Source organism: Acanthopagrus latus, chromosome 3 (genome assembly GCF_904848185.1).
Source record: "Acanthopagrus latus isolate v.2019 chromosome 3, fAcaLat1.1, whole genome shotgun sequence".
NCBI lineage: Eukaryota > Metazoa > Chordata > Actinopteri > Spariformes > Sparidae > Acanthopagrus > Acanthopagrus latus.
The window spans coordinates 22999964-23021524 of record NC_051041.1 but is presented as its reverse complement, the minus strand read 5'-3'; the positions used below and the strand labels follow the sequence as shown (position 1 = coordinate 23021524).

Below are 21561 nucleotides of genomic sequence, written 5' to 3'. Positions count from 1 at the left end.
CAGGTCCAGCTGGTCTGCCTGGTTACGGTAAAGACGGAAGCCCAGGACAAGCCGGAGCCCAGGGAGAGCCAGGAAACCCCGGTCCCCACGGTCAGCCTGGTCCTCCAGGCCCCCCTGGCCAATGTGACCCCAGCCAGTGTGCCTACTACGCCAGCCTGGCACAGAGACCCCACACCAAAAATGTTAAGGGGACTTAAAAAAGAAGAACAGACACATGGAGCTTGAAGTCCAGCTGTATTTATGAACTTGGTCGTGTCAGTCTGAATCAAGAACTTTTCTTTTTCAAGATCACCTCAGTACGGAGGAGCTGAAGCAAAATGTGCTGCCGGTCAGATTTTTGTTTTGTTTTGTTTTCGGTATGAAGCTTGGGTTGGATGGGGATTGAGCATCGAGGGACTATTTCAGATTAAACACGGGGTAAAGAGGGCAGCTAAACATTTTTTTTTTCCTCACTTGCATGCTTCCTGGAAAATTATGTAGGGAGATAATAAGGATGATGCAGTTCTCTCCTTTGAAAACCCCACATCGGGACTGAAGATTCAGGAGTGTGATATTGTATTGTTTCATCTGAAATTATCTCAGAAGTTCAGTTAGGAGTTTTCTTGCAGGAACATGTCGGCACCACAGGCTGTTCTTTTTATCCTGCCTCACACCATTTTGCATCAATAACCATTCACAGCCCACACTGTCCTGCGTCAATAGATGTCAGTTACTGCTCACTACATAGATCTCTCGCTGGGAGATCTTCTACCAGTCCACTGGTAATAACTCAGCCAGGGGAATTATCTGTTTTATTGTCACAGAGGCGAAAGAGGGAGGACAGTGTGAGGCACAATCTCAAATACCAATAGTGATTTTGTGTAGGCGGAGTGTTAATGAGTTAGCGTGGAATGTGATGAATGAGCACATTTGTGCACTTCTTGCCACCAAGCTGGTAGCATTGTTCTTATGTAGCCTTGTTTTGGATAGTATTGGCCCCCCTTAAATATGCAGCGATAACTGTTCAGGATTTTTTTGGATTTATTCAGACGGAACAAAACAAGATTTTATTTTGGGAATAAACTGGAGGCAGCAGCAATTACTCATAAATTAGGGCTTTGGCATTGTTGCTTCAAGCCTTGGGAGAGATTTGAAGGATTTCATTCCAAAATTCTGTTTTATTTGCCTACAAAGCGCAACACAGCACCAATGCTATCAATCAATTTGTTTGAATTTTCCTGTCGTGGACGTGCAATTTGACAATGAAAGGCATTTAAATTTGCTTGAAATTCTGTCCATAATAGGAAAAAAAAAAAAACAAAACATGACATGTATGCGTAATAATAATGTGCCACGTAATGATTTGTGCCAAACTCACCCTCAGGATGCTTATTAGCATAAATAGAGAGACAGGAAGAAATGTCACCGTTAGATTTGTACTTTTAAGTTTAATGAAGTGGCTCTGGTCATTCTCGCTTTGAGGTATGCATAGACTTGAGCAGTAAACAGCTTTGAGGAGGTGGTATAATTGCTCCCTTTGTTCACCTTTCCTGAAAAGCTGCTTGTTTCACACTATTTTCTTTAAATGTGTCACTTCCTTTCTGTTCAGTGAGGCCCATTAAGTGCCTATACTGTGGCAGTCCCTGGGTCGCTCAGGCCTGCTCTGAAAAGACCTTGCCTTTCTTATTTGTCCCCTGGAACCTAAAATTGGAGAGTTGCTTCCTTGCATCCTGATGACCAGAGCATTGTGAAATCCACTTGAAAGATGTTTTGCCTTACGTCCCTCATGGACCAATTACGCCTCTCCCTCGACCTCAGACGTGCTGGTAATCTAGCACCTATTAAATAGCCTCCACAAAAGGTATCACATTTATCTTCCTTTTTCCGAAACACGAAACAATTAATTCACACAGGTGCAAAAGGGAAAAGGGAGAGCAATTATCAAGAAGGGAATCTAGAAATCTTATGTGAGCCTGCCAAGACATACATATCAGAGGTTATCACAATATGGGCCAGTCATACTTATCATCTCATAGCTCAGGTTACCAAATGGAACGTCCTTTATGAAGAATGTTAAGTTGTGCCTCGGACACAGCTTAGTTTTGAAGACGTTAGTAAAGAAGACTGAACATTTTAGATAAATATTTGAGGACTGCTCTGGAGGCAGGAGTAATTTAATTTGTCGAGGTAAGACAATATTTGAAAGATGAATTAGCACATTCTTCACCTTACAAATGCAAAGTTTAATTTATAAAAAGTTAATTGCACCCTTGATTGTTTTTTTGGTACACTCAGGTTTTTTCTTCTACAGCCTCACTTGGTCTGTTGTGACCAGTAGCTTATGGTAGCTTATGTTGGCTATTCTTAATGTTCAAAAAGTTAGCTAGCTTGTTGTAGCCTATACACCAAAGTTTGGTCTCAAAATAAAGAACATTTACACCAAAACGCCTTATTTTCATGAATTCATGGCCTTGGCTTAAAGGTAGAAATACAACAGGATGGAGCAACTACCTTGCTTAACTAGCTAAACGTGGCTAGTTTAAAAATAGCTCACCAGCTACACTAACTATCTGCTCTTCAATGGACTTTACATTAGCAACAAAACAGTAGAAGCCTCAGTAATTAAATGTATTTTGCCTTCAGAGCAGATCTGCTTCAAGAAATGTTTATATCATTAAAAATAGACTGTCAGTTTTTAAAGAGAAAACAGCACATTACAAATAAATAGTTGAATAAAATGTATCCTTGCTAAATTTGGTACACTCAGGGGTTTTGTCGCTACAGCCTAACCTGGTCTTGTGGGACCATTAGCTTATTGTGGCTTATGTTAGCTGTGAGGTTGAATTACCATTTACCATGTTTTGGTTCACATTCTTCCAGACATGGAGAATGGCTTCTGTTAATCAAACGCTACATGGGCTTTTTTTAAGCTCGATAACTGGGTGCTATTTTTTCAAAAAAGGTCAGCTAACAGGCGACATAAACCAAACAAAGTATGGTCTCAAAAATATAAAACCTTTAATGAAAGAGGCTGATTTTTTCATTTATGTTTGGCCATTACGTGAGGTTAGAAAATACATATCTATCCATGACTTGCTGGTTTGAAATTAGCCAGCCAGTTAACTTGCTAGCCTGATAATTAGCTAGCCTGCTAACTTTTATTGGCACAAAACTGTAAATATCACAACACCTCTGAGTGAGATTTTTTATTTTGTTTGCCTTCAGAGCAGGCCTGCTTTGAGAAATGTTAATATCTCTAAAACACGATGTTCAGAGAAGAGTTTTGTCCTATTTGTGCGATTATTTACCCGCTCTGTTAATACTGTCATACCATTTAATGTATCTTGCTATTAGCTGCTTCTTTGTCAGTGATGAACCGTATCAGTATTGCCCTTCCATGGTTTTGTAAATGCTTGTTGCAGTTACCGTTAGACTAGGTGTTACAGGGTGGGATGGTGAGTAGGTGCATACAGCTTAAAATGTTATAATAGATGTGCAGTAAGCAGCAAATCTCTCTCAATATTCAAATTGGCAGTTTTTGCTAATTAAAAGAGTTTTCTAAGTTATGCCGCTAAATTATTCATTATTTGAACCAATACAAATGTGTTTCAATGCAGTAACTTGTTTTCCCCAATTTTCCTGATGAATTGGTGCTAAGGTATTTTAATTAGTAGCATATTGTAAGTATTGGAAAAAAAAAACACATGTACTGTACTGTATAATAAAGACTGGAACAGATTCATTTTATAATACAGGCTTTGCTTTGTTTTTTTAAATAGACAGCACTGGTCTCACATTGTTAGATAGATCCTGCGCAGCTCTATCACCATGCATTTAAATAAGGTTCCCTCGAGTTGTACCTCTGCTATCCTTAATGTTAGATACTGTTTCTGTAAGCTGTAAGAGCAATCACCAGTCCTTTGCTGTTTTAAACTTTATGAAGCATCCTTTCGCTTACGCACAAAACTTAAATTCATTGGCTCTAAGCCACAGTCAGATCTATTAAATCAAAGGGGTGTCCTCTGGATGGCTGCTATGCTGACTCCTTCCTGCAGCTTGGTAAAGGTCATGTTTGATCTGTGAATGTATTTGTCCTCTGCAGACAGCGGTACTGTAGGGATGATGTTGACTCTGCTTTGTAACCAGGCAACAGTGAAATGCCCTCCTGGATCCAGATTATATCCATAACAACCCAGGGAACTTGTTATCAATACAAAACCATTTTACTGTAAAGCGGCTGTGAAGTTTCACAGATCGACCGCATTGCAAGTGCACACCAATCTACATAAAGCAAGAAATTGTCACTTTTTTTCTCCTGCAAATTAGTTCCTCCCACCATTTTCTAAGTGCAACACCATTTTGTAAATACAAATCCTGGACAAAACTTTATGTCATAACAGTGTTATCTGTTGAAAACTTCTGTCTTGAAGTAAACATGTATGTAACACTGTGATCCTTCCTACTTACTGAAGTTAAAGTGATGAAAAGTGATTGGGGGCGAAGAGTCTGAGACAGAGACACCATTCCACCTCTTAGACACTGTGACATCAAAATGATTTTGGATTTTGGAGACCTATTCGAAGGTAGGTCCAAAATTATAGGGGGCACCTAAACCACTACCAGCTGCTCACAACATATTTGTTGTAGCTATCTTTGACTGTACTTGACTAGCTACCGTTAGCAGGTAGCACAGGCTCAGTGGCCTTTCAGTCAATGACAAAGGATACAATATGGAGGCGATTTACAGCGGCTGCAACTGGGAGCAACAAGACACGACAGACAGAGCGTGCAGCTGTATTTTCCTGTTCAGTATAGAAAATAGGTGTAAAAATATATCCTTTCTGACATGATGTGGTATTTTGTTTCCTTACGACACAAAGAAGCACATTTCCACAGCACAGCACAGTTACATAAATGTTTTTTGTCATAACCTCTAACACTGTTGCTTTCTTGACATTCTGTTGATACTAGTTTATTTTTTGTGTGATTTAAAATAAACTAATGGCCATATCTTACATTTTGCCCCTTCAATTCTCTTGACAGTGCTACGTAATGATGTGACTCATCATCACTTGCATGTCTTTGAATTTTAATACAGATAGAGCACAGCTGCAGCAGCTCTGAAATAGATGTCTTGCTCCATTAAACAGTCTCAATACAGCACTGTGCGCACACTTCCAAAACATATTCACTTTATTACATTGTTTGAAAAAGAACACTGATATGACAAAAATCAGGCAAAACAAATGAATGAGCCTAAATGAGAAGCACATTGTTGAAGAAATTAGCTCAGGTCTGCACTCGAAGTGAAGTGTTAATGTGAACATTTTATTCATTTTTAAGGTTTTGTTTGGGAAACAAAGACCGGACACATAGTTCCACTTTACTAAATTCTGTTCCTAACTGGCTCATGAGTGCAGCTGTGAAAAGGCGGGTCAAAATGGCACTTTGGATTCATGGAGCTAAAAGAGTAGAAACAATATTTTTTTGAGGAGCTTATTCAGGAAATGAGAAAGTACGCGCACAAGAGGAAATCAGAGAGATGTACCGTTACTATACATTACAACCTGCTCATATTTGTTCTCCCGAAGATACGGGGGCTGTAGAATTTCTATGGGACAACTCATGGGCGTGCCTGCCTGTCGTCAGCTAGAAGAAGTTGCTTTGGCATCAGTAGCAGCTATCTTTGAACAATAGATAAGCTCTCACTATAATCACATACAAGTTAAAATGTCTATACAGTATTCTACAATTGTGCCTTGTCTCAATTTCCCCTTGCGTCTCTTGGTGCAGATGGAGACATTTGAAGACTCCCAAAGATCACCCAACTAGTTCTCTGAGAAGGCCTGGTCGTGGTCATCCCAGGATGAGATCTGGAGTGTTTCAATGAACTGTGATGTCTCATTAGTTTTTGTAGCCGGCAGACTTCTTTCCGCTGACCATATACAAGGGTGGAAGTCTGCCTATACAGGTCGATGGATCACAAAGCCCAGGTGCCCCTGTAGGTCCCCTAGGACCGGATGCTCCTGGGGCACCGGGACTTCCTGTCTCACCGTGTTGTCCATCTTTGCCATCCTTGCCAATGCCAGGAGCGCCTGGTGCACCTGAGATTGAGATAGAAGATATGTGAGGTTAGCTTTGACAGAAATTTTAGGCTAGTAACATTTTGGTACCTGAATTTAATTGGTACAGTACAACATTTGAGCACTAAAATAATATTAATATAGTTATAATAATACCATGTCATTCCCAATGGCTATTAAAGTGTCATTAAAGTTATTTTTTCTCATTCAAACAAAATGCCCATTAAAATAGAAACCTGGGAGTGAACAGTCATGCTCTGTCCATCATTTGGCAGAGGGCACTAAATACTTGGGTTTAAAACTGGTTTAAGCTACAGATTCTGAACACAAGCTTATTTCCCTGTTAGCAACAGAATGCTTAATCCTTAGAATGCTTATCCTGAGTCCTTAGTAAATACTTTTGATGACACGCACTTTAGCAATCATCAACTTCTACTACGGCAAGTTTGTGTATACACCAGCTTATATATTTTTTTTATTCAATTAAAAAAGCATTAGATATTTTCAAAACTATTTGTTAAGTCTTTGGCAGTGATTATTCAACTAATGAGTCAGGTATGCAGACTATGAAGGTGTACGTTTTAAGAAGTGAATGCAGCCACTTTGATGCCACAAATTGGTTTTGGAGCCAGAAGTGACTCAAGGCACCCATGTCCCAAAGCATATCCTGCTTTATTATTTTACTCTAAATAGGACCATGTTTAATTATTTCATATACTTGAGGCTAGCAATCATAAACTCACCGGTAAACTGTTTACTGAGGTAATAAATGAAATGAGAATTAGGGTAATTCTCTCATAAGCTTACATAAAATTGAACGTTTGTTTGAAACCAATGGATTTAACCCCTGCTGGCCATTAAAGAGATTGCAGGCTTGAGGCACTTCCGCATTGGCTTCACTTTTCAGACCAGATAGCTACACCCTTATGTTGTACAGTCTGTGGTCCCGTTACACTGTCTGTAGGAAAAATGAATGAAAGTCTCCTCTTTGCAACTCTGTTGCTTTCAGCAGCAAGGAAGCTTTTGCTTTTTGTATAAAAAAAACCCAACATGAGCAGGACAAAAAAAAACTTGCGCAAAATGCTGAATGTTGTTAAGGGCCACAGGTCACATCCAAAACATCCTAAATGACTGAGAGAGGAGACAGGAAGTCATACCTTGCATCCATTCGGTAGTGCAACATTGTGGTTCAAGGTGCGCTGTGAAATTTTTGACCACTAATAGCAGCTAGTAGCGCAGCTGTTTCTGTTCCTGTCTTGCAAGCGCATTACGATGAACATGGATGCATAATGTGCACAGATGACACATCCTTGTAATGATTTCACACCATTCCACTGATCCACAGTGGTTATAAACCAGTGATGTGACAGCAAAGGCGGGGAGGAGGGCGACTGCTTGGAAGCAGACTTCAAAGCAGGATTTAACATGTTAAAAATACAGCTTTGTTAGGTTGTCAGCATGTTTGTTAGACCTCAGTGATTCACACAGTGCGTTACGGTGACTAGCTCCCAGTGCAAACAGAAACTGTGTTTGTTCACAGGCAAAGTCCACAGAGCATCTTTAACAGCGAAGTCGGCCCTAAAAAGTCAGTCAAACGCCGTCGGGGGAGACGCTCGCCCAGAGGTTTTATGGCTTTGATACCGCTTCCACAAACACATCCAGTTTTCATAAAAGGGAAATCTGCAGCAGCATCATTATAGTGCATATTTCCTTAAACATGAAGAGAGGAGTGTTTAACTTTCAGATCCACAGTTCATGAATAGGAATGTAGACGTTTTGAAGACCCATTTTGAAGCGATGGGAATGCAGCTTTACCTGGTGCACCTGGTGCTCCTGGGCTTCCTTTGATTCCAACACCGTCCTCTCCCTTGTCACCCTTGTCTCCCTTCTCCCCAGCATCACCTGCAGAACAGAGGAGCACACGGAGGGCACACAAATGAATGCTGAGATGAGGTGCAGAGGCATACAGTTTTCACAGGGATGGGGATGTAATTAGGTAACTTAATGACTCCACTGTGACTCAGCCTTGTGCGGTGAATCATTGATTGTATAATGTTATGCACGGCTGAATCCTTTTTCATCTGCAGAGCGTTCTGCATTACTTCTTCCAATGCTGTGGCAGTAGACAAAGCCTTGGGTAACTAAAGACATCAAAGCCATACTTAACCGGAAGACGAGGGCTTTCAGAGGCACCTGAATGCCAAGAAAGAGGCTAAGGACGGCTACAGAATAACATGGGGGAGGTCTGGAGTGGCATGAGGACCATCACCAGTTTCAGACCAACTAGCAGTGGAGCTGATGGTAGTGTGACTAGGGCCAATGAGATAAATCTGTTCTTCAATAGGTTTGACACAGCAGCCCCGGCCCCTGCTGGCTCTCCTGTTGACTGTCTCCAGTTTTGACCCTCCCTCCTCCTCCTGATAGCGCCTCATCCAACTTGATGAGCCCCTCGCACCCATCTCCCACTCCTCACGCCTCCTCTGGCACCTATGCTACCTGCCCTCCTCTCACTATGGACTCCAGGTCTCCCACTCCTCGACCTGCTTAAATTGTGTTTTACCAATCATCTGCATTATTGAAAGAGTTGTACATATCCTGCTGACAAATGAGATAGATCGGAGAAAGTCCTTGATAACAGGCTTTACTTAATGATACAATTCTAAATAAATGGTAGAAGGAACGACGTGGTTCGTCTTCCCTCAAATAAACAAATACGCCTGACACTACCGACCGGTAGCACTGACGTCAAATATCATGAAGACCCTGGAGAGACTCGTCCTGGATCAACTCAGGTCTATGGTCAGGCCGCACCTGGATCCCCTCAAGTCCGCCTACCAGCCCCGGATTGGAGTTGAGGATGCCATCATCTACCTGCTGAACTATGTCCACGCCCACCTGGACAAGCTGGGGAGCACTGTGAGGGTCACGTTCTCTGACTCCAGTGCTTTCAATACCAGGCCTGCTCTACTAGATGTCAAGCTGATGTTAATTATTTATTTTCTTATCCATTCATATTTTACCCGTTATGTCCGTTTTTACAACCTAAATAATTGTTCTTTGTTTCATTTTGTATATTTTCTTCTTACTATTAGTAGTTCAGTTAAATTTTACTAGAAGAATGCACCACTGAGCGCCACAGGAAGTCATTCCTGCCTGTGGCTATCAAACTTTACAACTCCTGTATAACTCCCTTTTCACTGTATAGTGTGCATATTATCTCACTGTATATTTTATTGTATATATTTCCAGACTGTCTACTTTATCATTTAATATTTTACTTTATTGTCTACTTTATTATGTTATTTTTATTTTTTTCATTATTGTTTACTTAAATATTTTATTTATATCTTTATCTTCATCTCTTGTTTCCATTCATACTGTATTTCTACTTCTACTTTGCACAGAGCATCTGCATCAAAAACAATTTCCCCCCCGGAGATCAATAAAGTATTCTGACTCTGATGCTGATTCAAAGGCTTACAGCCAGGACCCACAGCCTTGTTCTCACTAAAGGCTCCAGTTAATTTCTTGCCACTACATCAGCTGTATTTGCTCTGGATGCTCTCCAGGAAAATAAAGCAAAAAGCTATCACAACAGCACAGCGGCTATCACAGTACGGATGAAATACACTCGGCATTTGCAAAGCGTTCAAGTCCTTTGTGAAGACTGCTGTAGTCAGCTGCTTATTAAATCCCTTTTTTGAGCCCTTACATGCAGCCTCAGGTCTGAATCAAACCCAGCTGGCTGCTAAGAACTCACACACTCAACCGGGTGAGCAACAAGGACGCCCTGTGTCTGGTTTCTTTGGGCTGGCTTTGTTGGAGTTCAGTACTGACTGGTAAAAAAAAAAAACAGATTTGAGAAGGTGCACTGACCTTTCTTGCCAGGTGTGCCTGGAAGTCCAAAGAAGCCTGGATGACCTTTGGGACCTGCCGGCCCCGGGGCTCCTGCTGCTCCTGCCACTCCAGCCGCCCCAGGGGGGCCGGGAGGTCCTGCCGGCCCAGGTGTACCAGGTGCACCCAGGGCGGCCGGCTTCTTCAGAAACTCTTTCATAAACTCTTCCATTTGTTCTAAATAGACAAATGACATACATACTGAAACACAAACATACTCTGCAAAAGCGGCCCATGATCTGTCTGACCATGAGTGAAACATATGTGAAGATGAAGACGTGATAATGTCAAATTAAAGTGAACAAATGGCACCTCCAACAATAGCTGAGCACATCTCCCGAAGCTTCTCATCGCTGACCTTTGGGCCCTGTCAATATAATGAGTACACATTAACACAAAGACACCCTTGATGTCTTACAATATCAGTCAGTAGACATCCACACTGCATCACAGAACACATAGATTCAATCATGGTACATGCTTCAAGGCAAGAGATGAAGACGAGGAAACGCGTCAGCAGGGAGCGGTACTGTTACTGCCTGACAGCACAGTCACTCCCAGTCTACAGCCATGTTAGCAGCTGTGTGAGGCTGCACCTGAGCTACAATAACAACGCTAATGGATATAGCATAGATAATAACATTAGTGTTGAGATAGAAGTTAGCATGTAATGTGCACATAGTTTATGTACAACAGAGATTCAAATCAAATTCTTCAGATGTAATTTGTATGATTCAAAAGTGTCTGTGACTTAGCAAATACAGAGCAATACAGAGCTCTAGATACAGAGCTCTAGATACAGAGCTCTAGATACAGAGCTCTAGTGATGTTGTGGCATGTAAACAAAGCTTTTGCTGGCTGAAATTCCAACATATAACTTGTGTTATTATTTGGATCTCATGGGACCTTATTTCGGAAAAAAGAGAGACAAATCATTTTTTGATCCATTTTGAACCATGCCACGAACTGCACACATGATGTCTGTCAGTGTAAAAGATAATTTTCCAAATAGCTTGTCTTAAAACTACAAGACTTTGAAAATCCACTATCACAAACTCTCCGTTCACATGACTGCAGTTGCCAATATGAGCAGATTTATTGTGATTTTTAATCTTTTTTAGATTCTTCTCTGTGCCGAGTTGGCGTCCATCTTGGTGTTGGGGACGTATGTTGAGTGAGACGGTGAGGTTTAACACAAAAGTAGGTGACATTACTCGCAACACATTCGATTGGATAAATTGATGCAAATGCCCCTGAGTTCTGAGCAAGTCACTAAAAAGAGAATAAAGACAAAAGATGGAGATTTTGTTGTACAACAATCACACAACTTATTTTTTGATGCATATAAGCATAAACTAAGAGACAAATGCACACTTTTTATATTTTTTTTTGTCTTGAAGCAGATATATGTTTCTCTTCTTAATGTATGTCAGTGCTAATATTTGTTACCTGTGACACAGACATCGCCGTCCCTAGAGCACTGCTAGCATTGCAGAAAAGAATAATATGGCGTGAACAGATCATGGGACCAGTTGTTTTCTCTCTTAGTTAGAGATCTCAAGGTTCAGCTCTTGGTGGCCACTGGTGCCTCTCCTGCACATGTTGCTTCTCCTGTATATTGGTAAAGCTGACACTTACAGGCAGACCTCTGGGGCCTGGTGATCCAGGAATGCCTGGTTCTCCTTCCAATCCTCGAGCTCCCATTGGACCAGCCAAACCCTCATGGCCCGGCGGGCCTGGTCTGCCATGGTCTCCTGTAGCTCCTCTTTGGCCCTTCTCTCCTTGCTTAAGGTTGGAAAAAATAGACAATATGATCCAATTTTGACATTACTGAGACCGTTACTACATGTGAGGATGAATGCCTTGTTTCTATAATATGCATGGAGGGAACAAGTTCAACTAGTTTGCATTATTTTAATCATATAATTTCACAACTTGCAGGTGTTACAGCACTTCTACGTGAAAAGATTCTAAAGCCGCGGTTCAGTATGAGTTGGAGTACACACAGCATATACTTTATACCTCTCCTTTGATTCCAGTGACACCCGGAGGGCCCTAGAAGCACACATAGAGATTAGTCGACTTCTCAGAAACCAACGCAGAGAAAATGCTTTTCAGACCTTCGTTCTCAAAACAAAGCCAAGCCTCACTCACCTGGTCTCCCTTGACCCCGATATCTCCAGCCAGACCTGTGTCCCCCTGTTCACAACAAGTGACATCGTGATTACGTACAGTGATTGTTGGATGTTAATGGAAGATCAAGCAGAGATACCTTTGAAACAATTTCAGAGACTATAATAGACCTTACCTGACTTCCTTTTGGTCCTATTGGTCCCATAGGCCCCTAGACAACACATGAAAAAAACATCAGATAGCATTGTTGTCATTTTGGATTTCAAAATAAAGGACAATTCGTTATGACGTTATGAAAAATGCAATTTGTCTACCTGATCACCTTTGTACCCGGGATGACCCTTCAGTCCTTTGGCACCAGTGTCCCCTTTATCTCCTTTGTCACCCTGGAAATACAATATTTTATACGTACATATGCTAAATACATTTTTACATTTTATACATTTTCACATGTTGACAATTTTATCTGTTTTTGTGTCTATATATTCTCCCCTTTGGATGATTAGATCTGTAACTGTTCATCCAGCTACATGGACTGTACCCATGTCAGTGCTCGCAGATGTTGAAAGATGCTTGAAATTGATCATTAGTTACTATATTTATTATTAATTAGATTTTCCCTCATTACAAGAACAGACACTCGCTCAACCCTGCTGTCTTTATCATTATTGGAAGGGCTGCTTTGATTTGATTCCATGTGATCTGTAGATAATGTTTCTTATAATAATTACAGAACGTTGTTAATGTTAGCTTGCTAGTGTTAGCAATGTTAGGTAGTGAAAAAAGTTGGCATGCCCCTTGAGCGGCAGATGATTTAGACAACAGAAGTGTTCTGACATGAATTTAACGGAAGGGGGGAGATGAAAAGTGGCTGAATGTTCAGTAACACCTTTAAGTAAATATCCTCAGTTACATTCCAACACTGGTATATGGACCCTTATATTGATAATGTCTCACCTGGATGCCTGGTGGACCTGCAGGCCCCACTGGCCCTTGTTTTCCTGTTTCACCCTGGAAAATTATTATTGATAAATTTAAAACATCAACTTGTTAATTCTGATGTACCTTAAAGTGTAACTGACATCTATCAAACATCAATATCAATAGAAAAGCAGGAGCAGAAACATCAACATGACCTACACACTACTGAAAGGCAAATGTGAACTCACAGTTTTTCCCTTATCTCCTGGTTTACCATCTTGTCCGTCTTTTCCAGCCTCCCCCTGCGTGAAAACAAAAGGAGCGTGGGGAGAATATGACTCGCCTCAGACCAACAGATAAACAGATGAATAAAATCAGAGTGTGATAAGGGCTTGACGGCAAACTCTCACAGTCTTTCCAGGAAGTCCAACTGGTCCGATGGCTCCCTCCGCACCAGTCTCGCCCTGAATTCCGCAACAGAAAACTGTGTTAGCCTGTGTGGAAGTTTAATAGTGCAGCAATGAAATGTTGAATGTACAATGTGGGCATGGCTCATTGAATAGGAGATGATTCCAATTACCTTTTCACCGGGGGGTCCGACTACTCCCTGCTTCCCTGGCAGCCCCTTGGAACAACAACACATTGTATGAATGGAAACTTAAAGGCAAACGAATGTGTTAGTGCTGCTGAACACCCTGGAAGTATTTTAACTTTATCAACAGGAAAAAGGTCAATGCATCGAAAATAAATGACAAATTCTTAGACAAAAGACATTCTACAGCCATGCTGAAGGCTCTTTAATGATCTGTTTATGCGATTTAGCACAATTGCAAACAGACTTCCAAAAAGCATGGAAGAAGAGAATATCATGCCAATGCACAGGATTACCAAGAAAGATAGTAGTGCTGTAAACCATGAGGGAAAAAAAAAATAAAACATTTTAACACCTGGGGCAAATTCTACTTTTGAAGTGTTTTCTATCAGATTTGACTGATGATTGAATACACGCGGTTTTAATGTCCCAGTGACCATTGAAAGTGAGGCCCTGGCTCTCTTCCCGTTCATTTGGATAGAGGCCTGGTCTTCTTAGCCCGAAATAACTTCCCGGGGCCGATGCCAAGATGGCTGCAGAGTGGCAATACACATGCATAAAAGGACTTTGATTAAACCTGCATTTAATGCGGGGCTATACTGCCAATACAAAGTATCTGAGTCATCATACAACCACCTCAAAAAGCTGTCTTAAACATGTGGAATCTTTACCATCTCCACCAATGGCATTGCGTCCATTGCTGTATGTGGAATGAAAATGTCTGCTACTTTTAAAGATATGATGGCAACAAAAACCCACACTGACACACGAAACCTCACGGTAAACATCATAAGTCGAGGCTTTATCGCAAGGCATTTTCCCGAAGAGGCTTGAAAATGATTTGCTTTTTATAACCCCCCAGTATTTGCAGTTACAAAATCACTCTTGAGAAGGGAAAAAAAAGAGGAAATCATAACCTCTTTCAGAAAACCGCGAGGTGTGTGCACAAAGCGCGCTGCTTTTTATCTACAGTGCCGTTCGGTGACCGCTCGAGCTCCATCCGTTAGCCTGTCACCTCACATACTTGCAGGCAAAGGTCGACGTGCTCTTGGCCTTAGAGTTTCCCTTCCCGCTGGCTGCTTGACTTTCATGTTTTATTTATCCCACCTGCTACGTGACCTCAGAGAGCGGCTCGTCCTCCGTCAGTTTTAACTCGCTGTGACTCAGTACAAATATAACTACTCCGAGTCGTAATCACCAAGTTGAGATATCACTGCAAAATCATGATAAAGTTCAATGATCTGTGTTTGATATGGAAATAAGATGAAGTTGGACTTACGGGAATACCCACAATGCCCCTGATACCACTGGCTCCAGGAGTGCCAGCCTCTCCCTGTCGAGTAGAAGTTCAGGCACACAAGTATGATTATAAATGTAAGTGATGTCAATAGATTTTGTATGCATACATTCCACATAAGATAAATGATAATAAATCTATGCAGATTTTTGCTTGTGCAGTGTCACTGTGACACTGCAGGATAAAAAAAACCAACCTCCTGCAAATGAACACTTGAATTCATTACACACCAGATTTGCTGACACAACCTCTCTTGGTCTCATGGTGGATTATGTTAGCATCAGGTTTTCGTTACGGTCTATACATTTCTTTGATGTAAACTCGTCATGCGGCTGTTTTTGGTATTAATGTATAAAGATGTTGAAGCCTGGAACAAAAGTGTTTGCTGTTAAAGGTCACCTTGGCTCCATCAACTCCGGGAACTCCATCCAAGCCGTCTTTTCCAGGCGCTCCCTGTAACGTAACAGCACACAGTCACGGCCTGAACAACAGTGTGTTAAGGAATGAATGAGCCACAGGGAAGTTTATTCAATCCAATCAGGGTACTCACAACATCGCCTTTATCCCCTTGGGGACCCTGCTCTCCTTGAGGTCCAACAGCTCCCTAATCACAATCAAAGTTTTTTGTTTTTTTTTAAATCAAAACAGTCTTTCAAGTAATATTTTGAATCTAAGTTGAAGTGTAGAACTCACTTCGTCGCCCTTGGGTCCCTCCAAACCCTGACGTCCGCGGATTCCCTCCACACCCTGAGAGAAGAGATTTAATCAGAGGCACATCTGGACAGTTAGCTTTCAATCACACCAATGAATAAGAGGGAAAAATAGCAAAGAGCAGAGATCAGAGATCTGATCAAGCGGCTTACAGGAGCTCCAGGCGGGCCAGTGGGTCCTGGGACGCCATTGAAACCGGGTGGACCCTGTGGACAGAGGAGTTTTTATCAGAAAATGAAACTCTACAAACATTTATGTCGTCATCACATCGATAAAAAATGTTTCATAGTTTTAAAAACTTTGGTTTGACTTACTCTGTCTCCCTTTTCTCCTGTGGTACCAGGGAATCCAATGGGCCCTCTTTGTCCCTAGATGACAAAAAAAATAAATATGATACCTTTTATAAAGACAGTATGCTGAAAAAAACTCACATGGTAACTGAGGAATTATCTTCCTTACATCATCTCCCATGCGGCCTGGTGGCCCCTGAGGACCTTGTTCTCCAGCGTCTCCCTGTGGAAAAAAAAGAAAAAAACAAGCAAGAACAAATTAGTTATATTCCAGGAACAGAGATAATCATATCAAGCTGTTAGTGGGACATAATTTAATCATTTACATGCAAGTTGTTCTTGGCGTCAGTAAAAGAGGGATACTAAGAAGTCTCATATGTACCTTGTCTCCAGGAGTTCCATCTTTTCCAGGCTCACCAGGCAAACCTTTGTGTCCCTGAAGGCAGCAATCAAGTGTATTAACAATTAGGTATTATTAGATTTGATCTTATTACTGTCACAGCTCAAGGTTCCTGTATATTAATTATGAATTTAATCATCTTAATGTATCCCAGAGTTTCCCCCTCCTCCTGAAGTGGATGTCCAAGTCCCCCAAGCAGCTGCTGTTTCTCCATGATTATCATCATGTATAACTACAAGCATGTATTCAAACAATGCTAATGTCAGCACGCTAACATGCTCAATGCACAATGAGCAAGTGATGATGTGCTCAATGAAAAGCTAAAGGTATCACCAGCGCCGTAATAATTCACACTGTAGGGACCGCGAATGTCTGTGCCACAGTGGCTGGAAATCAATTAGTCTAATTTGCCCAACATAAACGAGTGAACTGTGAACGCCGTATCACCGTCCGTTTCATTTAAGTATTTTGTCGAAGTGTGCAACACGCACGAAAACACAGCCCGAAGGGGTGATTCACAAATTACTGAACAGATGGTAAACAGTGACCATTTTAATTCATGAAGCAACTCAAGTCACTTGATCTTTTAATCTGGGGTTCTCAAAGTGCGGCCCGTGGGCTGATGTTGGCCCTCAGACACATTTTGTGTGGGTCCACTAAGTGACATAGAATTGATGCATTATCTTTGATTCATTCAATTTCAATACTTTAACTTTTTGGAAGCCTGCATTCAATATACTACTTGGCCAGTTTGTAAAAACAACATGGAGCAAATGCAGATGTATGTCATGTAATTAATCTAATTGTTATTGAATAGGGTCAGCTGCATCCTGGTGTGCGCTGGATAATTGATATTTCGAGAAAGCACTGCTGTGCAAGAGGTATCTTCTGTTTTTTTTTTTTGTTTCTTTCTTTTCTTTTTATTGGACATTTCACTGTTGACTTGATTTCCCACTGGACATGCACAGCTGTCTCCTGAGTGAAAGTCTTGTGCTGGTTTGTCTCAACGATCCATCCACCACCTCCTACCTACAGACTTGTGGATCTATATATATATATATCTCTTCTACTCACCTCCTCCTTTGCCGCTGTTGTAACTACCATGGCCACTAGAGGTTGCAGCCTATCTATACTCTCTCAATCTGGTGTTTATGGCATTTCTTTTCTATTGTATTTTATCTATTGTTTCTTGTACATTTTTATCTTATTCTATTATTTATTTGTCTTATTCAACTCCTACTTCATGCGGCTACTTTTTATATTGTGTTGTTTGCACACTGTTTAGTCCTTTTGCTGCTGGTGCAGAAATAATCTAATCGTATCTTATCTTATCTAATCTCATAAATGTATATCAGGGTCATCATAACATTCTTGCAGAGTCAACCTATATGGTTGTTTTTCTGTTAAGGACGGACCGGCCAACTAGTGGTACCTCTTGTGTCGTAGGGTTAGGGTCGTGTCGTGGAAATGATATATTGTCATCAGCGATAATGCTACAGTTCAACCGAGGACTCTGCAGTTTAATGATGAAATGAGATGAAACAAAAGCCCATGTAAGAAACAGTTAAGGGACAGTTACAGGAAAAAGCGATTCCATTTTTCTTCGTCCTCAGGGAACAGCACGTGGATCACAGAGCCTACGACGAGTTCATGGGTTTTAATGTGCAGCCCATAATCATATATCGGCTCCCAGCCATCAAAAGTCTGAGAATCCCTGTCTGTTTATGTCTATGTCTGTATGGATTAATGTATAAATTCAATGCTGTCAGTCATCTGAGCCTTGTGAAAGCTACAGAGGAGCTTGTGAGCTCATGCACTGCTAAATCTCAAACCCAAACACTCAAATCACTCGTAACTTAACCACAACCACGTCAAACTATACATTGCAGAAGATATTGTGTTTTTTTTTATTGACATTGACATTCCTCACCTTCATCCCCGGCAGCCCAGCCAATCCCTGTGGTCCAGCAGGACAGGCAGCAGGACACTACAAACATACACAGACCCGCAGATGGGATTAACATGAGAGACAGGACAGACCGTCTAATACTCGGCTGCCGCAGAGCCTCTTAGCTTCAATGACTCCATTTGATCAGAAATTCACTGTCACCGCTCCAATTTGCCATGCATCCAGGAAACATTTGGCAGTGTGTAAGACGGTAAAACACTCACAGCTTCCCCACTTCCCTCATTGCTGGCACCAGGCGGTCCCTAAAACACAGCAGAGTGACATCTAAAACAGTCGTGGGTGTTTAGATGTCCACATAAATCCACCACAGCAGAGACTCCCAGAGAGGTAATGTGAAAAGAGACTGCAGCATGCGGCATCATCATACACTCTGATTTCACATGGAAATCTGAGCTCAAGAAGTAACTTGTCATGTCAGACGTCAATATAGAGATGACAGATTAGTATGAGGGCTGTTGGGGTTACACTTGTTCAGCAGATGGTCAGTATGCAGCATGTGGCTGAGACTGATATCATTAATTTTGTCTAACTTTGGCATGATACAATCAGTTGTATACTGTAATGTGTTAAATTTGACATGGCACGGGGTCTACGAGAGGCCACTAATGAGAAGACTGATGAGAGTTAACAAGACAATGTATGGAGGAAGTTAGCATCCTAAGGGTTCTTTAAAAATAAAGAATACATGTTTGTGAATATATATATATATATATATATATATATATATATATATATATATATATATATATATATATATATATATATATATATATATATATATATATATATATATATTATATATATATATATATATAGTCATTATATACAAGGATATCAGGTGATACTGACAATCAGCATTCAGCTATAAACCCACATATTAGTATCTGCATACAGGCACTCAAATATGGAATATTTGAAATGCTTGAATGAAAAAACAAACAAACAAAAAGGACAAAAAGTATATTGTATGGAATGCACGAACGACTGACGATAAATTAGTAGACATCAGCAGAACATGGGTTTGCTCCGGTTCTTACCACAGGCCCCGGTGGACCAGGAGGGCCAGGGGGCCCTGCAGCGCCACTTCCCCCCTTGGGTCCAGGTGGACCCTGCAAGTACAGGAAAATATTATCATATAAACATTTGACATCCAAAACATCAAAACAAGAATTTTATACATGTTCAACACCGATGCTTCAATGATGCTGTGGGGATCGTGTTTCAAGCTTCGTTTGAAAAACATAATGCATGCAGTCATCTTGATTTTTCATGACTTTAACCATATTCATATTATTTGTGAGGGCCAGAAGAAGCACTCAGGCCCTTTAGTATAGACAGCTGAATTTGGCTAAATTTAGACAAAGTATCAGAGGTACAACCAGTCTTTTAGTAGGGAAATGAACCTCAAACAGTTTGGACCAAAATCACTCTTTAGTGGACCTGCCACCAACTCAAAGGCTTCACTGTGGATCCCGCCGCTTTATTTTCTAAGACCCGCCTCTAATTCGATATTTCTCGCTGCCTTCTTCCCACTCTGCCTCTGATTGGCTTACCCTGATACTCTTAACCTAACTCTAATCTATCTCACTAACCAGTCATAGACATACTAGAGCAGGTTCTGGCAAGAAAAGCAGTGGTTTTCATAATAACACCTCACATACACCTGAAGCATGACAAGCAGCCACGAGTAGACACTTTTCCTCTATTTCAAGAGGTTACAAGACAAAAATGTTGGGAACCACTGATTAAATCTTCAGCAAAGTCTTGTATTTTCTAAGGTAATGATGTGTTTTTGCAAAAAAAAATGTAACCAAATATGTAAAATAGTTATAGGGGTGTAAAAGGACTATATTTTCCCTTGAGATGTGGCGATGTAGAGGCATGAAGCAGCATCAAATTTAAAATTGTTGTTTTTTTTTTGCCCCATCACAGTTGACACTGACCTCAGGCCCAATGTTTCCTTCATCTCCTGGGGTCCCTGGTTTCCCTGGTGCTCCCTGTTGGACACAGGCACACAGCAGTTAATACAGCAGCATGTTCACTGGTGAGCCATGTAAGAGCATTTCAACAAAGTTTCAGAATAAATTGAAAACTGTAGCACATACAGCAGGTCCTTCAGTTGCTGGGCCCTGTGAAGAAGAGACACGTTCAATCTTAATTAACTTAAAGTATTGGTATTTTCATACATGTTGCTTTAATGGGAATTTCTCTACTCACAGGTGGACCTGGAGGTCCAGGAAAGCCAGGAAGTCCCTGAAACCAGGATGGGAAAATAATCAGTAACAGTGCCATCCTTCTTATGACTAAATGACTTTGAAGTGATCAAATGGTCACTCACTCTCTCCCCTACAGGCCCTCTGGGACCCATTGGGCCAGATGGACCCTGAAGACAACAATAACACACAGTCACTCACAGACAGTTCTGGTACATAATGTAAAGTGTGTATCAGTGGACTAAGTGATGTGTCGTACAGAAGCTCCTGGAAGACCGGGCAGGCCTCTCTGTCCAGGAAGACCGATCTCCCCTTGCTCCCCTTTGCTGCCCTAGGTAACAGACACAACAGAAATAAAACAGCTTTATCTTCTTCCTGCATCTCTCTGCACAGTTGCTAAGATACACAGAGGCAGTGACAGTCAACATTTAATCAATGAAAGGTGGGCCGCTCTCGTTGTTTGTTAGATCAACCACAACCCGAGCTCGTGTAAGGCTGAACAGATAACAAATGGGTTGGACAGGAAAAGAGCAACGGTAAATTACAGCGGCACCCATAAAACATTTTCCCTGCAGTTAACCTCAGGCTCAACATACAACAATTACAAACAAATTGTTATGCATCAGTGCAAATACACATTGTTGCGTTATTTGAGTGAGAAGAAGGACCCTCAAGAAAGCAAAAGTGTTGTCAAATTAATTACACAGCACAATACACTGATCCACCTGGAGGCAAATCCCACGAAGGATTGCTAGATCTCTGAATTTCTTCTCCTTTCAATTGAAAGAGAGCAAGGCAACAGTTAGTAAAACACATCGAAAGAGGAAGTCCAGACAACTACAATTCTTCGTCTTCATGGACGTTTATCCACAGGAGCTTAAGGACTACCCTTTGTGGCTCACCGCTATCATCACTGTTGTCTACATGTCTCAATGTTTTGCTTTTCATTTGCATCCTACACAAAATGAAACAGGGTGAATGTTCGGTGGGTTTTCACTGTTAGCATGCTGCCACTATGACCGGACCCCTGGTGAACAGAGGAAAATTGTATAAATGGTTCTGAGTTTACTGTCTGCAAA

General features: G+C 41.2%; 2 protein-coding genes across 8 annotated transcripts in view; one reads left to right on the top strand and one right to left on the bottom strand.

The window, feature by feature from the left end:
* The window catches only part of col22a1 (collagen, type XXII, alpha 1), a 56362-nt gene extending 52872 nt beyond the window's left edge, over positions 1-3490 (top strand). Inside the window, exon 64 of the mRNA XM_037093691.1 lies at positions 4-3490. Coding sequence (XP_036949586.1) covers positions 4-197 — 194 coding nt within the window. The 3' untranslated portion in view covers positions 198-3490. The remainder of the gene's footprint in view (positions 1-3) is intronic.
* A 1636-nt stretch (positions 3491-5126) lies between these two features.
* The window catches only part of LOC119016840 (collagen alpha-3(IX) chain-like), a 32674-nt gene continuing 16239 nt past the window's right edge, over positions 5127-21561 (bottom strand). For 5 of the 7 annotated variants that reach the window (XM_037093149.1, XM_037093153.1, XM_037093147.1 and 2 more), the window contains exons 10-38: positions 20742-20813; positions 20608-20652; positions 20487-20522; positions 20375-20398; positions 20213-20266; positions 19307-19378; positions 18473-18511; positions 18231-18287; positions 16283-16336; positions 16070-16123; positions 15925-15978; positions 15763-15816; positions 15593-15646; positions 15450-15503; positions 15299-15352; positions 14882-14935; positions 13591-13635; positions 13421-13474; positions 13259-13312; positions 13047-13100; positions 12404-12475; positions 12265-12300; positions 12111-12155; positions 11979-12011; positions 11595-11741; positions 10269-10323; positions 9939-10133; positions 7878-7964; positions 5128-6083 (exon numbers count right to left, since the gene is read on the bottom strand). In XM_037093149.1, coding sequence (XP_036949044.1) covers positions 5884-6083; positions 7878-7964; positions 9939-10133; positions 10269-10323; positions 11595-11741; positions 11979-12011; positions 12111-12155; positions 12265-12300; positions 12404-12475; positions 13047-13100; positions 13259-13312; positions 13421-13474; positions 13591-13635; positions 14882-14935; positions 15299-15352; positions 15450-15503; positions 15593-15646; positions 15763-15816; positions 15925-15978; positions 16070-16123; positions 16283-16336; positions 18231-18287; positions 18473-18511; positions 19307-19378; positions 20213-20266; positions 20375-20398; positions 20487-20522; positions 20608-20652; positions 20742-20813 — 1908 coding nt within the window. In that variant the 3' untranslated portion in view covers positions 5128-5883. Of the gene's footprint in view, positions 6084-7877; positions 7965-9938; positions 10134-10268; positions 10324-11594; positions 11742-11978; positions 12012-12110; positions 12156-12264; positions 12301-12403; positions 12476-13046; positions 13101-13258; positions 13313-13420; positions 13475-13590; positions 13636-14881; positions 14936-15298; positions 15353-15449; positions 15504-15592; positions 15647-15762; positions 15817-15924; positions 15979-16069; positions 16124-16282; positions 16337-18230; positions 18288-18472; positions 18512-19306; positions 19379-20212; positions 20267-20374; positions 20399-20486; positions 20523-20607; positions 20653-20741; positions 20814-21561 lie in introns of all 7 variants that reach the window. The other 2 variants (XM_037093148.1, XM_037093151.1) reach the window with 2 other exon arrangements.